General features: G+C 40.6%; 1 protein-coding gene across 2 annotated transcripts; it reads right to left on the minus strand.

Moving 5' to 3' along the window:
• Positions 1-230: 230 nt before the first annotated feature.
• LOC114607230 (phthioceranic/hydroxyphthioceranic acid synthase-like) lies at positions 231-15,064 on the minus strand. 2 transcript variants are annotated; one of them, XM_028750233.2, is made up of 7 exons: positions 14,797-15,064; positions 13,242-13,315; positions 12,335-12,488; positions 10,369-10,529; positions 8,988-9,191; positions 7,780-7,961; positions 231-7,533 (listed from the first exon to the last, which is right to left on the minus strand). In XM_028750233.2, exons 2-7 carry the CDS (start codon positions 13,294-13,296, stop codon positions 1,990-1,992), a joined length of 6,300 nt encoding a protein of 2,099 aa, XP_028606066.2. In that variant the 5' UTR covers positions 13,297-13,315; positions 14,797-15,064; the 3' UTR covers positions 231-1,989. The 2 variants fall into 2 exon arrangements, with proteins under 2 accessions (XP_028606066.2, XP_028606067.2); XM_028750234.2 differs by lacking the exon at positions 14,797-15,064 and having other exon boundaries at positions 13,242-13,347.
• Positions 15,065-16,059: the final 995 nt, after the last annotated feature.

Raw genomic sequence — 16,059 nt, forward strand, 5'->3', positions numbered from 1 at the left:
ACTCACATGTATAAGAATCTATATGTATCAGCTGGAAAAAAATGAAATATATTTTCTAATGCAAGAATTCTTACTAAAGTAATATTAAATATACCTACAAAGAATCTTTAAAACATGCTGAGAGTCTTGTCCCCCTTCAACAAAAATCTGAAACAACACCCCCCCTTTTTGTATTAAGAATAAACTTTCCATTTAGTCACATAAAAGTACACCTTTATTAACTGATTAAAAACAATGTACTTTATTTGAACACAAAGAGTAATAATGGTTATTTTTGATGCAAAGTAGTAATAAAGCAAAAAGACTTCACTGTATAGCATAAAATTATAAAATATGCAAGTACAAAGTAGTAATGAAGGTAAAAACATCTTTCATATTAAAAATCGGGGGGGGGGATATGTACTTCACAATTTTAAACATGATATGCAAAGTTAACTAATATGGTACTTGACTAACCTCCAAAGTCTGCAAATATAAAGTGTAATGTTAATTATACTGCATACAGACCTGGGAATGAAGGCAGCCAATGGCAGTGAGGACTGAACTCCAAATACAGCCCTTTGCTCAGTTCACTTTTTAAAAGACCCAGGAGAGGCAGAAGCAAAGCTCTATGTCGTGTCTCCCTTGGAAACTGTGAGATCACAGTGAAAAATGCTATGTATTGTAATGGTTGTTTGAATTTCCTTGATCAGTTTTCAAAAGGGAAAGGATAAACATACAAAACATACTGTAGTGGAGCAAATGACTTGTAGATTACAAAACAATCAGAAACACATTTTACATTCATTTTAAAATCCTGTGTTTAATGTTCAAACTCAAGCTCAGCCTCTGCACCCTCTCATAAAGGGCAAGTGATCCCCGTAAACCACTTTGTCTTAAGCATGCTAAAACATTAGGAAGGGCAAACCAAGAATGCCCCAAAATGGTTCAGAGTAAGCTGTTTCAGGAGCCTCTGGGCTTATCAACCTTTCCTCTGCTCTTTCCATGCTGTACTTTAAAGCTCCATGTCCCAGCACCCCTTTATTTTTTTGCTGTGGAGCTTTCCCCATGAAAACCTGCATTTTAGCACTCAATCAGAGCAAACTTCAACCCACTGAAAGCCTGAATTGACATTTGCACCTACTGAGAGCTAAAGAGTGGGTTTTTTGCAGGGAAAGCTCCAGGGCAAAAACCACACATGCTTGGAGACAGAGCTTTAAAGCACGAACCTGTGGGGCACAAGGTAAGTATGGATAAGTCCTCACATGAAAAGCTTAACTGTCAGCAGATTTAAATGATTGTGGTGAAATAGCAGCTGGCACTAACTAAGACTATAATTACATCTATTTAGTTAATCCAAATTATGGTTCTTGTTGAGGGTCACTATTAATAGAAAAATTAGATTTTTTTTTAATGACGCAAATAAAATCAACACTGAAGCTAGGAAAAGATATTTCAGGTTTCTACTTCACAGTTCATTTTCCCCTCAGGAATCACTTACCGTATATACTCGAGTATAAGCCAACTTTTTCAGCACATATTTTTATGCTGGAAAAGCCCCCCTCGGTTTATACTTGAGTGAGGCAGTAGTGGCGGAGGGACGAGCGGCCCGAAAGGAGCCCTTTCTCGCCGCCAGTCCTGCCGCCGCCGCCGCCCATGTCTCGCAAGGGCAGGCACAGGAACTGTGCTGTGCCTCTCCCAACCGCGGCTCCTATGCCTGCTCTTGCGAGCGGCAAAGGCGGTGGCAGAAGGACGAGCGGCCCAGGATGCTTTTATTGAAGATGGTTCAATATTAGTTTTTCCATAATAGGATCTTCTTTTCGTTTTATAGGGAGGCTCTTGGTAGCGGCGGCGGAGGAGGAACGAGCAGTCCGAAAGCAGCCCTTTCTTCCTCCACTGCTGCTGCCGCCACCAGGTTTGTGGTGTGGTGAACCGGCTTATACTCAAGTCAATAAGTTCCCCCAGTTTTTTGTGCTAAAATTTGGTGCCTCGGCTTATATTCGGGTCAGCTTATACTCGAGTACATACAGTAGGTTCCCCAGGTTCCTTAGAACAGTCTTCTAAAAGCAGTGCTAAACTAAGCACTGTGCTATGAGGATCAAGAATTTTCACAAGTGGTATATCAACCTTTTGTTCTAGACAAATGAGATTGCGCAGAGTCATGGCCAACATGGAATCTATGCCAAGGGACAAAAGGGGTGTGTTCGTTGTAATGTCACTTGGATCTGTACTAGTGAGCTGACTCACCAATGATATGATATAGTCTTCAGTTTTTAGTGCAGCCAAATCCTTGGACATGGCTTGTTCAAAATGCTCAGCCTGACTGCCAAAATGTTCTATCATAATTGTATGCAGGCGACTTCTGATTGCTGGAATTTGACGATAGTAATGGTTGAGCATTGTTTTGAAGTTCAGCTTCACGACAGCTTGCTGAGGGTGGTTCAGAGTTAAGCTTGTTTTAAGATTCTCATAGATCTCATCCACTTGCAGAATTGATATACCCTTTGATTCCACCAATTTTTGAAGTTGATTTTGACCTTCCAGTAGTCCCAGATTCAAGGCACCCCAGTTGATGGATTGTCCTGACAGTCCACAGTTTCTTCTGAATTGGCAGAAAAGGTCCAGGAAGGAATTGGCGGCAGCATAGTTTGCTTGCAATGAACTTCCAATGAAGGAAGCAACAGATGAATAACATACAAAATAATCAAGAGCCTGTCCCTGAGTGGCGTGGTGCAGATTGATGGCACCAGCAACCTTCGGGCTTAAAACTTTCTCAAAGCTAGAGAGCGTCATATTTTCAATGCGCCCATCATGCAAAACCACAGCACTGTGGAAAACACCTTTGATTGGACACTTTGGAAAGATTTTGCTGATTGAACTGATTGTTTTCTCAACCTCAGGCCAAAAAGTCACATTGCACTGCAGACTGATGACCTTGCTCCACTTGTTCTGAATCTGCAAATCACTTATTTCCTTCTGCTTTTCAATGCTGGGCTTTCTCCTTGAAAGGATCACGATGCACCCTCCTCCATTTTGAGCAATAAATCTAACAGTTTCATAGCCAAGCCCAGTGAGTCCTCCTGCGACTATGTAAACAGCATTCTGCTTAAACATCTTCCGCTTTGCTTCACGCACTGGTATGTCAGAAATACACCTGTTCTGCCCATTGCTTTTCAGCACAGCAAATGAGACAGCCTTACAGGTAAAGTAGGATGTTATCGTGTCTATGCTCTCACTGTTTTCTGTCGGCTGAAAAACGGAACAAGGCAAGTCCTTGAATTGCCTGCGTTGCATTGATTTCAACCAGTCACTGAAAGGCTTGTGGGAATGTTTCAGCGATGATTTCTGAAAAATGGTTGCAAGACTGAGAATATGAATTTGAAAGTTTTCATGACCGCTTCCAATTAGAGATCGCAAGTGTTCAGAATGGTGGTTGCCATCGATTACCACAACATCCTGAAGATGTGAAAGACGGGCTAAGACGTCTTTGGGTAATCTTTCTAGGAAGGGCAGAAAGACAAGGGCGTTGCATTGAGCTACTCTTTTTTCCAGGCTGCTGTCAAGTGCTGTACATAAGGTGTTCCAGCCCTGTTCCTGAGCTGACAAAGCAAGCACTTTACACAAAACCGACTGTGGTTCATCAGAAATAATGCCTAAAAATCTATTCCGTTTCATCTTTGGTAACATCTGGTGCAAAATTTCCCATCCTATCCTGAAGAAGGAGACACAGGGTACAGTTTGAAAACATGGAAATTTCTGGGTTTTGAAACACACTGCTTCTGGAATCCTGATTCTTGAAGATGCAGCCACTGGGTAGCATGAAACAATATGATCTCCCACTTTGATCTTTTTTACATCACTGCCTGTTGCAACCACTGTCCCACTGTAGTCCAGAGCCAAGAACCTGTATTTATCAATGGTCTGTGAATTCCAGTATAATGTGTTTCCAAAGTTACAGCTGGAAACACTAACAGGATAATAGTCTTCAGAATGGATACTTATTTTCTCAACTTGCACTTCAACATTGTGATTATCAAGAGAAATCTCAATGTGGTCAGCTGGCTCAGCAAATAGATTTCTTACTTCATGAGGCTCAGAAGTGTAAAAAGTTGACAGCTCAGATTCTTGAAGAGACTGAAAAGGATCATTATAGGACTTGTCATTAACCTGTGTATATCTAATTTCAGAAGTGTAAATTCTCCCCTGATTAATCCAGACTTCAGGATATTTATCTGCTTCATTTTCTACTAAAACATCTGCTAAAACTGCTATGTCCATTGTACTTGTTGAACCCATATCAATAATCTGAAATGTGATTTCAGTAACTTCAAGAATGCAGGATCTTACCATCCCATACAAGGCCAAGCCAGGGTTAATGTGGTCTACAGTCCTGCCTGTTGCTCTATATGTAATTATCTTGATGGAACCATGACTGTTCTTCTCTCTCAATGCAACGACAAGTTGCCGGAAAGCTTCACAACATTTGGATAAGCTTGCAACAACACTCTCAGGATTTTCTCCATTTGATCTTTGAATTCCCCACATAAACAAAACATCACTGTAGTCATGCACCTCTAGCCTAATTTTGTCCTGAGCAGCTGAATTTGAGCTTCCTGACACCAGTAATCGCTCCCAGTCTTCATACATCAAAAACCTAGAATCTTTATGTAAATATTTTTTGAGCTGTTGAGAAACTCCAATTTTGTCAGCAAACACTGCAGCTCTGGGTGCATCTCCTGAGGTTTGGATAATCCGGGAAGGGGTTACCTCTTTCCACTGATTTTCAAAAAGGAAAGCATCATCACTATTGGACGTTCTCTTCAGAAGAGTGATCCCAACACGTTTAATCTCAACCAAAACAGAGCCTTGTTTATCTGTGAAGCATCCACAAAATTCTAAATAGTTCTCAGCAGACTTACTTGTTTTCAGATATATCATCATTTCCTCTTCCAAAGGTCGGACAATTACAAGGCTGCCTATGTTGGAAGGAAACCCTGTACAGTTGTTCCTGGTTTTTGTGGTCATCACACCAGTCATTTGCAGAAAGCAGTCTAATATCACTGGATGAATAAAATGCTTGTGCAGTTCTTCCCTGGTTTGCTTGTTCACCTTAATGGTGGTTATGGCTTCCTTCAGTTCTTCACAATAAAACACATCACTTAGCTGCTTGAATACTGAATCATACTGAAATCCAAAACGAGATAATGCTTCGTATATTTCATCCTTTCTGACCATTGATTTACAACGCTGAAAAACATGTCTATATGAAATGTTATTTTCTTCAAGAAAGGTTTCTTGGTTCCATGTGATCTGTCCAGAAGCATATACCGCACCAGATGAGGATAGTATTTTGAAATCTTTTGTTTCCTCTTGTGATACCACTTTTAGCTTCAAATCATGAGAATTTTCACTTAAAACACAAGGCGATTCAAACTTCATGTTCATCTGACACAAACTTAAGGGCTCCTTTCTTCCTGAGCTAGCCATCACAGCTGACAAAGCAAGTTCAACAAAAAAGGCACCAGGAACCAGAGCAACACCATTGAGCTTGTGCTCATACAAATAGGGAGTCACTGTCTGAGATATGGAATGCTTGAATTCTGAACTGCCGTTGCTGACATTATGAATTGACAGGTGGTTTGTGTTCAGCTTGGTTTGAGTTGGCTGCTGGAGCCTGTTTAAAAATGACATGAGCGTCTTATGATCAAATTGATACCTGGGGTAGGCTGCAGGTACACCCTGATATCCTGCATAGATGTGCTCCCAATCTGGATTGACTCCCAATTCAAAAAGGCCTTTAAGAAGTGTGAGAAGTGTCATATATTCTTTGTCAAGGTGCAAGGAAGGAAAAACTTTAGCTTGTGTCCCTAATGCTTCAATTATATATCTTTTCAGTGCACGCTGGGGACCAATTTCCACAAATACAGGATCATCTCTGCTTTTTGCTGCAGTTGTTATAGCCTCTGCAAAAAAAACAGGATCCCGAACCTGTCTGGCCCAGTAGGTACCTGTAACAAAATCACCATCTGAAAAGGCCTTCCCTGTTGCTGTCGAAATTAGGTCAATCTCTGGCTTCCCTTTCTTTAATTCTGATAGATTGTCTGCTATCTCAGTCAGTACTGGATCCATCATTTGGCTGTGATATGCAGCTGGCACATTTAAAACATGAAGAAATATGTTTCTTTTACTGAAGTGCTCAGCCAGATCTTTCTGAATGGCATGGATAGACGTTTCATCTCCTGATAAGGTGCAAGACAAAGGACTGTTAAATGCTGCAACACAGACTTTCCCTGAATATGCACCAAGGGCTGCTGACACCTCTGCAACGGGAATGTTGCCAACCACCAGCATTCTGCCTCCAGTGACTTTAGCCTGCAGCCTGCTCCTGTGGTAGATGACTTTGACAGCATCTTCCAGGGAAATCAAGCCAGCACAATAGGCAGCAGCTACTTCGCCAACTGAATGGCCAACAGCAGCAATTGGCTTAACGCCCCAGTGTTGCAGGAGTGTAACCAAGGCCACCTGCAGTGTAAAGAGTAAGGGCTGGGCAACTTCAGGCCTGGACAAATCTTTGTATTCATTTTCTTTTGATTTTAGGATTCCTGTGGGAAGGTATTCTAGAAACAGCCTTTCTATTTCTTTGCATTTGTCTCTAAACACTGGCTCAGACCTTAGCAATATCTCAGGTATCCCTTTCAGATCCAGACCGTTACCAGAGAATACAAAAATTAATTGTGGTGGTTTCTTCAGCGGAGCTGTTTCCAGTTCAGCCACAGGGGAAAGCTGTTGCTCTAGTTTCTGTAGTGAAGATGCCACAAATGCTTTTCTGTACTTGTAGTTTATATGGCTTCTTCTACAAGCAGATGTGTAGGCCAGATTTGGGAGTGTCACTGAGTCACTTGTATTAAGGTACCTAGCCGTGTCTTCTATCGCCCGTTTGAGAGAATTTCCTGAAGCTGCCGAAATGACAAATAATTCAACAGGCCTTCGGACTGGAGAAATAACCTGGGTTTGTTTAAACTGTCTGACAACCACATGGGCATTGGTGCCCCCAAATCCAAAACAGTTGATCCCAGCAACTCTGCCATATTCACCAGGCTCCTCCCACTTCTCCACTGTTGTTGGGATGGAGAGATTCAGTTTCCCTGTATTTATGCTGCTGGTGCTCTCTGAAAAGTGCAAGGATGGGACTATCTTCCCATGGTGGATCATGAGAAGAACTTTGATTAAGCCTGCTGCCCCAGCAGCTGACTCTGTGTGCCCAATGTTCCCTTTAACGGAGCCAATCTTGAGAGGGGGCAGATTAGGAGACCTCTTTTGACCAATGACATTACCTAAGCTCTCTGCCTCAACAGGATCTCCTGCAGGTGTCCCTGTGCCATGTGCTTCAATATATTGCACAACAGATGGATCAACACGCTCTGGGTAGATGCTGAGCAGCAACTTCTCCTGTTCCTCTTGAGATGGTCTGGTGATTGGTGTGACGGATCTTCCATTCTGGTTGACTGCACTCACGTTGATAACACCCCATATTTTGCTGAAGTCTTCCTGCGCCTATTTTAAAGAAGATGAAAAGAGATAAAGCTTCTTAAAGTTGTGAAACATAGGGATGGCAAACACAGCCAGTGCAATATAACTCAGTTAACATTTTATGATATGCTCTCTCTCTTATAACAAAGATTATGAGACATGGTGAAAATTCTACCAGCTATGACTATTTTATAAATAGAATTAGGCATAATTCCTAGGTTTAATGAATTAAGAGTCAGGAGTTTGTGAATCCCGTTTCTATACTCATACCTTCTTTAACGATTTCAGCAAAATAACTCCACAACCTTCTCCCCTTCCATAGCCATCGGCCTTTATAGAAAATGGTTTGCTGACTCCTTCAGGGGATAGCATCTTTGCCTTACTAAGAGCGACGAAGACCTGTGGTTCCATTATGCAGCTCACTCCTCCACAAAGAGCAGCTTCACAGTCTCCTGTAGGGTAAAATAATGAATGCATTTCTGTTCAGCATAAGGCTCAGTATTTAGTCTTCTGAAAAGATTACATCGGTATACAAACGCACACATTTGCCTGCCCCTCCAAGCTTAAGGGCATTCTGTTAAAGGAATCCAGGGGTGTGGATCTTGTCTGAAGCCTGGGGCAGGGCTAGGGCCATGCCACAACCCCATCAGGAACCCTGGGTTAGCTCGAGTTGGTTTGCATGGACGGGGCTCCCCCTATCCGTGGTTGACCCTTAGCAGACTCCCTGCATGACGGGCAGGAGTCAGATATAGTCGGGTCAATCCAATGCCTAAGCCAATAAAGCTCACATTCTGTAACCAATAAAGCTGTGGCCTAAATTTGCCCAATAACATTTAACCTAATACCTGTGCCCTTGTGTCTTATTCATCAATGAAGGGGTGGTTTCGGGGTCTCAACACGCAACAGTAAGTCTCTCATTGTTTGTGAGGGGAAATCTGTTGTTCTCTTTAAAATGTTCTAGTGTGAGTAAAGCAAATGTCTACATCTTGTCACTAAATTAATATAAAATTATTTTCCTAACTTACGGTTAGCTACATCATTCCTATAAGCTCTTTTCTCTCTCACTTCCATTCAGTGCTTGCCTACTGGAGTTTATGGTCTGTGAGGCAACATACCTAAATTACAAAATGCACCCTGTGTGACATGACATAATATAACTGGTCCGCAATAAGCATAGTGTAAGGAAGACCAAGATAAATCCCAGAATTATACTTCGAAATATGTCAGTCTTATTTGTGAGTGCCTGTGGCCTTCAGAAGGCTGGGGAGTTTTTTTGGGGGGAGGCTTTCACAACATACAAACTTCAGACCTTTCCAGAAACATATTCCAATACTTTACTGTGCCTTGCAACTGATGCTGCTAAATAGGGAATAAAATATGGGAGCCAATATCGCGTGGAGTGGGGACTTGTTTGCCACTTTGAGGCCCTAATGGAAAGGAAGAATATGAACGAATGGAAAACTATTAGATCTCATTACCTTGTTTAATTGCATGCAAAGCAAAGTGCAAAGCATAGGCAAATGAGGAGCAAGCCGTGTCGATGGCAACCGATGGCCCAGTCAGATTAAATGTATATGAAATCCGGTTAGCAGCTATGCTCATTGCTGTCCCGGTGCCATCGTAGTGGCTTGCTTCAGTGGGGTTTCTGCCACTCATTAGCCTGTAGTCTTGATTCATCATACCTGTCAATACCAAAGATGTACTGTGTTACCAGCATAGTACATTGAGAGTACAGTATTCATTCTGAACAACTTGGTTGCATTTATTGCTCTAGATCTGCCACACACAACATGCTTCAATCTACACAACAAGATTAGGCTTTTCATTGAGTCAACTTCGTAAGGGAATGCTATGCAGCTATTCAGGTTTGTGAGTACTGATCAGCTAAGTGGATAGACTTTAAGTTGTGAGACTAGGGTTAAAAAAAAATAATCCACCATAAATTGCATTTCCTAGCTCTCTGCTAATCTCTCCGCAGGTCTCCAGTATATAAAATGTGAATGCAGTTCACCTACCTAACAGCGTTGCTGTACAAATGATCATGTTTTACAAGAATGTTTTACATACATCACTAATAATATGAAACCGTATTATTCCTCAAATTTGAACTGAATATTGGAAATACTGCATAAATGTTGCTTTATAGCATAGTATTATTTATGTGTTTTATTTACTATAAAATCCGTACTTACATGTTCTATTCAAAGCAGCTGATATTGGTATGTTGAACCCATTTTTCAAATGTTCTGATGTGTATTTGGGTGCTACTTCACCCTTACCAATCACTTTTTGGGGTTTTTTTAAGTGATCTGCAAATGAACCTTAAGTGTTCATAAGATTTCATTAACACACCACCACAATAGGAAAATTCTATTCATAACTGAGTAGGATGTAAGCTAATGGGATTTACTCCCAAGTAAGTACGTGGACGTGGGTGGTGCTGTGGTATAAACCACTGAGCCTAGGGTTGGGGGTTCGAATCCCCGTGACGGGGTGAGCTCCCATTGCTCAGTTCCAGCTCCTGCCAACCTAGCAGTTTGAAAGCACGCCAAAGTGCAAGTAGATAAATAGGTACCACTCCGGTGGGAATGTAAACGGCATTTCTGTGCACTGCTCTGGTTTCGCCAGAAGCGGCTTAGTCATGCTGGCCACATGACCCAGAAAAACTGTCTGCAGACATGAGCACTGCAACCCCAGAGTCGTTCGCGACTGGACTTAACTGTCATGGGTCATTTACCTTTACCTTTTTAAGTGTGTATAGGATAACAACCTAAGAGAGTTCTGTAGACCAGCCCTATATGTTCCAGTCTATGCTCCTAAATCAGTGCAACTGTTTTAAGCTTCAAATTATCATCTCACCAACAAAAACCCCTGTTTTTGAACCACTTATGTTTTCTCTAGGGACTCCTGCATCTTCCAGTGCTCTATATGTGCATTCCAGGAGTAATTTCTGCTGGGGATCCATACGCTCAGCTTCCACATCATTAATTCCAAAAAGTCTGTTGTCAAATGCATTAAACCTACAAAACAGAAGTCAGATAATAACATTGTAAGTAGGAGAAAATAATATGCAACCAACTCATGGCACATTCATTAATAAGACAATCAAATATTTTGACTTCTCAAAAATTATTTCCATTAATCATTTTAACATAAAAGACTTTAATAATTTGGTCATTTGTTCTTGGGAAAAGTAGAATGAAAATAGAAGAATATTTAGAGCCACTACTTAATAGTGGCTTAGGATACTGGACATAAATATTTGTAGAATTGGATCCAAAGTACCATGAGCAGAGGGAGAAAATGTAGGGGTGCTGTTCTGAACCTTTATACTAGCAAAAGGCTATATTAAACACATGGTAAATAAAGATACAAGCTTTAGAATACAGTGGTACCTCTGGTTACGTACTTAATTCGTTCCAGATGTCTGTTCTTAACCTGAAACTGTTCTTATCCTGAAGCACTACTTTAGCGAATGGGACCTCCCGCTGTTGCCATGCCATTGCCAAGCAATTTCTTAACCTGAGGTACTATTTCTGAGTTAGCGGAGTCTGTAACCTGAAGCGTATGTAACCCGAGGTACCACTGTACAGAAGGGCACTCAAAGGTTTTGAAAAGCGCTAGTAGAAAGTCTTGTGCAAGAGCTCTTGCAAATGAAAGGACTTATTTAGAGTTAGGACTACTCTCTTTTGTTGAATCAGAAACAGGCCTTCCACAAAAGGAAGAGGCTTTCTTCTAGCTTTTGGATCCTAGTCATAACGTTGCACATGCCTGAATATTTCAGATTCCACACTAGTTTCAGCTCTTATCAAAACACTGAATAAAATGAAATTCAAATAAACAGTTGGTGGGAAAGCCCACATATCCCTGGCAGCCGGCCTGGGAATTCCCCAATAGCCGACCACCTTGCTCAGGCGTTGCTCCCCAGGGATAGGAGCTTGCTGCGACTGGCTTCCAAGCCCCCCACCCTATGACTGGTTAAGCAGCCATTAGGATCAAGGCCTATCTAGTCCAGCATCCTATTTGCAATATTGGGCAGACAGATGTTTCTGAAAAGCTCGTGAGCAGGGTAGGAAGGCAAAAGTCCTCTGCTGCTACCTCACAAACAGTATTCAAGTGTTCACTGCTTATATGCAGTTATTCTCAAAATTGGATGATAACTTATGTACATTGTTTTATATATAAAACAAGTAGATGCAGCAAAACAAGTTGATAGCCCAGTTCAAATGGACGGTTTTTTTGCCAAAAAATGAGATAAAATGGGATTTGCCATATGAGTAAGGGAAATACAATAAAAACCTCCATGAGTAAACAGGCTATATAAGGTAAAAAACATTCTGGTTAAGATGTTCAAGAAACAACTGCACATCTATTAAAACACAAACTGAAACATGCTGTAGCCACAGATTCCGAAAATAATTTACATACTGTGTAATTAAGATTAAGAAACAATTTGCAGTAAATTCTATTTCCAAATAAACTGACTTAAATAGTTATGTAGTTCAGGCTGCAATCCTATACCCAGTTAACCTGGGAGCAAAGCCCATTGAACTCATCAGGAATTGTACCATTCATGGGACAATCATATTAAGCTAAAACAAAACTACTTCAAGCCTATAGCACCAAAACCATTTTTGCTTACTATGAAAAAATGACTGGCATCACGCGTAGAAAAGTGTCTATTTTCTTTAACATACACCAAATGTGTACGTTTAGGCAAATTACTTTACAATAAAAAATATTAAAAACAGTTTAGTGTTCTGCTTCCTTGGAGCTGATTCACAGTTCATTTTCCACCATCGTGTGATTAAGCATGAACACTTACTCTTCGGTAAAAGCGGCATGTCTTGTGCTCGTCTTTCCTGGTTTGTGACTGTCTGGATCATACCAGCTTTTGGTTTCAAATCTTTCCGGAGGTATTTCTACAACACAGTTTCTGCCTTCTACTAGAACTCGCCAGAAATTATCAATTCCTTCACCTGTTGAAAATATATTATTTTAGATAGCTGGAATTTACTTCCCAATAGTTTATTTATTAATATAGAAACTTAAATTCTATTGGTGTTATTCGTTTGGCAGAAACTACAATGGAACCTCGGTTGTCGAATGTAATCCATTCTGGAAGACTGTTCGACTTCCAAAACGTTCGACAACCGATGGGCGATCGGCAAAGTCCATTGAGAAAATGGAGAATCGCACCTCAGAAGCCGTTCAACTTCTGAGGCGCATTCGAAAAGGGAAGCATTCACTTCCCGGTTTTTGGCATTCGGCTTCCAAATCGTTTGGCTTTCGAGATGCTCAAAAACCAAAGTTCCATTGTATAAGACAATTAAAAAATTCTGAGTAAATAACTCAACATGATAGCTCAGCCAGTAGAGCATGAGACTCTTAATCTTAGGGTCATGGCTTTGAGCCCCATGTTTGGCAAAATGATTCCTGCGTTGCAGGGGGTTAAACTAGATGACCCTCTTGGCCCCTTCCAGTTCTATGATATTATGATTCTATATTATTTTATCATAGAACTGTATATCAGAAGTGTGCATCCGTGATTCAGCCTTCCCACGTGAGCCGATACCGATTATGATCATTAAAAAGCTGCTATATGAATGCTGCTGTATCATTGCACTAGAAGTATAATCATATTCCCTGTTAGTTCTAATATAAAGATCTCTGGTAGCACCCACTACACATTGACTTATACTTAATATGTAATTTAAAGGAGCAGTGCTCACCTCCAGGAAAATTGCATCCGATCCCCACAATGGCAATTTCATCCTCAGTGTCCATCAGTTTTTTTACTTTTATTCTGAAAAGTATAAAACAATTAGTTCAATGAATCCACATCTAAAATTAAAATATGTTTCCCCAACAGGGTGAGCGCTGCATTGCAGGGGTTGGACTAGATGACCCTTGGGGTCCCTTCCAACTCTACAATGATACGATTCTATGATTTCTGTGTGGTCATTTGGGGATAATCCTTAGGGAACATAATGTCAATGACCAATCATTATTGGCTTAATTAATGGCAAGCGGCAGCCAGAAAGTGGGCATTCAGATGGAGCCAATATATTCTAGTTACCACTGGGGGCCAAAGTAGACATGATGTTAAATACATCTTCATCTGTCCCATTCCCCCTTTTTAAATAACAGCTGGGAGTAGGGGCTCCTTAATTATTTCCTAGTGCATTCCCCCCCCCCCCCCGTAAGAGAGCACAAGGGAGAAGCTATAACTGAGTGGTAATAGCACATATGCCTTCCATGCAAAGAGTCCCTGGTTCAGGCATCAGCATCTCAGGCCAAAACCATCAGATGGTGATGGGAAAGACTGAGGAGTGCCGGCAAACATAACATATAACAAGAAAGGGAATATGCACTCATTCACACATCCATACCAACTGGCTCTTCACTGAATTGATTAGGTTCAGTAAAAGCTATGGGTGACCAGACAGTGGGAATCCCATCTGCGTCTGATACACAGACCAATCTGAAAAGTCTCGTCTTATATAGTCTTCTTGGTGTTCATCTGAATCTTGGCATTTCTCCCTTTCTTTGGCATGTTCTTGGCATATCACAACACTCATTGTTCGGAACTTATATTGAGTAGCTTTTGGCATGTTACAACACTCATTGTTTGTAACTAGTGTAGTATAGCCAGTCTTTACGCTTCTTTGCGTGTACTGTTCACTTGGCCAGAACATGCACATACCATTAGCTTTTTGATCAACACAGTTCATTATTAGTTCATCAACAGCATCTATTTTGTGGTGGTGGTCTTCAACCATTTTCGGTCCATTCAAACCATATCATTCATTACATTATGAGCCATCAAACCTCGGAAATATGCTTTTTAAAAAAGGTTTGCACAATTTTAGCCACTAGTGTATATGAAGCTAACTGGAATTATTACTGTTTTTGTAGCAGTAAAACAGTAGATAGCCTCTTCTATTGCAACCTCTATGGCCACATTTTGTAAAAAAAGAACTCAAACAACATTTGGTGCAAATTGCATGCCACATCCAGCACAACCAAGCCTTCTGCAAGGTATGAGGTATGGAAAGGATAGAATAGAGGAAGCTGTGCTGCTATTAGAATATAAAGGATTTCAAAATTTTACCCAGCATGCCCACAGCAAATAAACTATTTGGGTCCCAGATACTTGTAAACTGCAAACATTAAAATAAAAATGCAAAAAAATATATGAAGAAACAGACAATATTCTTATGTAAAGTAAACTTGTACAACAATCAAAGTCATCAATACATAGAACAGTAGGCTATTCAGACTCACCTCCAGTTGTTTTAATGTATGGTACATAGCTTTTTGAAGTTTGCTGGTGAAATTTTCTGTGCTGTGTATACATTGAAGTTCGCTAAGTAGCTATAACCATAGTGGGGGCAAGTCCCACTAAGGTTCTATAAGTGCTAGAACTGCTGAGATTTCCTTGCATCTTTCATTTATAAAGGTTTCGAGTTGGCTAGCTCATCATTTTGTCATGGTAACCTTTCCATTACATCATGCTTGGGAAGTTCCCACGGAGTGCAACTTTCAGATTTTGCTTTCCTTTTTTTTTTTTTTGAATAAATTTTTATTAGTTTTCCATAAGTAAAAAAGAAACAAAGCAAAAACTTAAACATAAACAAACACAAAATCGACTTCCCCGTACCACCCCTTTTCTGCATTCTTGTTTCAAGATTTTTCAGCAACCCTTTCGCAATAAACTTGTTTATATTTCATAAATTTAACTTCTATAAGTTATTAATACAACTGTAGTTCTTTATCTCTTATTACCCTGAGCCCCTAATTTTCCAAATTACAACTGTTTTTGAGATAAACTTTAAATTTGCTCCAATCTTCATCCACCGCCTCTTTCCCTCGGTCTCGAATTCTGCCAGTCATCTCTGCCAGTCCCATATAGTCGATCACCTTCGTCTGCCATTCTTCCAACGTGGGTAAATCTTGCGTCTTCCAATACTTTGCTAGAAGAATTCTTGCTGCTGTTGTAGCGTACATAAAAAATGTCCTATCCTTCTTTGGCACCATTTGGCCCACCATGCCCAAGAGGAAGGCCTCTGTTTTTTTAATAAAGGTTCTCTTCAGAACTTTTTTAATTTCATTATAGATCATTTCCCAGAAAGCCTTAATCTTCGGGCAGGTCCACCAAAGGTGGTAGAAGGTTCCCTCCGTTTCATTGCATTTCCAACACTTATTATTGGGCAAATGATAGATCTTTGCTAACTTGGCCGGAGTCATGTACCACCTGTAGATCATTTTCATAATGTTTTCTCTTAAGGCATTACATGCCGTGAATTTAACACCTGTGGTCCATAACTGCTCCCAGTCAGCAAGCTCAATGTCATGCCCCATATCCTGTGCCCATTTAATCATGCTAGCTTTCACCATTTCATCTTGAGTATTCCATTTCAACAGCAAGTTGTACATTCTTGACAAATTTTTAGTATTGGATTCTAACAGTTCTGTTTCTAGTTTTGACTTCTCCACTTGGAAGCCTTTCTTTCTGTCCTGCTTAAAAACTTCATTTATCTGTCGATA

Source organism: Podarcis muralis, chromosome 12 (assembly GCF_964188315.1).
Source record: "Podarcis muralis chromosome 12, rPodMur119.hap1.1, whole genome shotgun sequence".
NCBI classification, from domain to species: domain Eukaryota; kingdom Metazoa; phylum Chordata; class Lepidosauria; order Squamata; family Lacertidae; genus Podarcis; species Podarcis muralis.

Excerpts from the sequence above, each read along its gene's own strand:
- LOC114607230 (XM_028750233.2), bottom strand. The coding sequence starts at position 13,296 with ATGGACACTGAGGATGAAATTGCCATTGTGGGGATCGGATGCAATTTT. Across the intron at positions 12,489-13,241 it reads CGGATGCAATTTTCCTGGAG|GTGAAGGAATTGATAATTTC; the intron begins GTGAGCACTGCT and ends TATTTTCAACAG. Across the intron at positions 7,534-7,779 it reads TGCTGAAATCGTTAAAGAAG|GCGCAGGAAGACTTCAGCAA; the intron begins GTATGAGTATAG and ends TCTTTAAAATAG.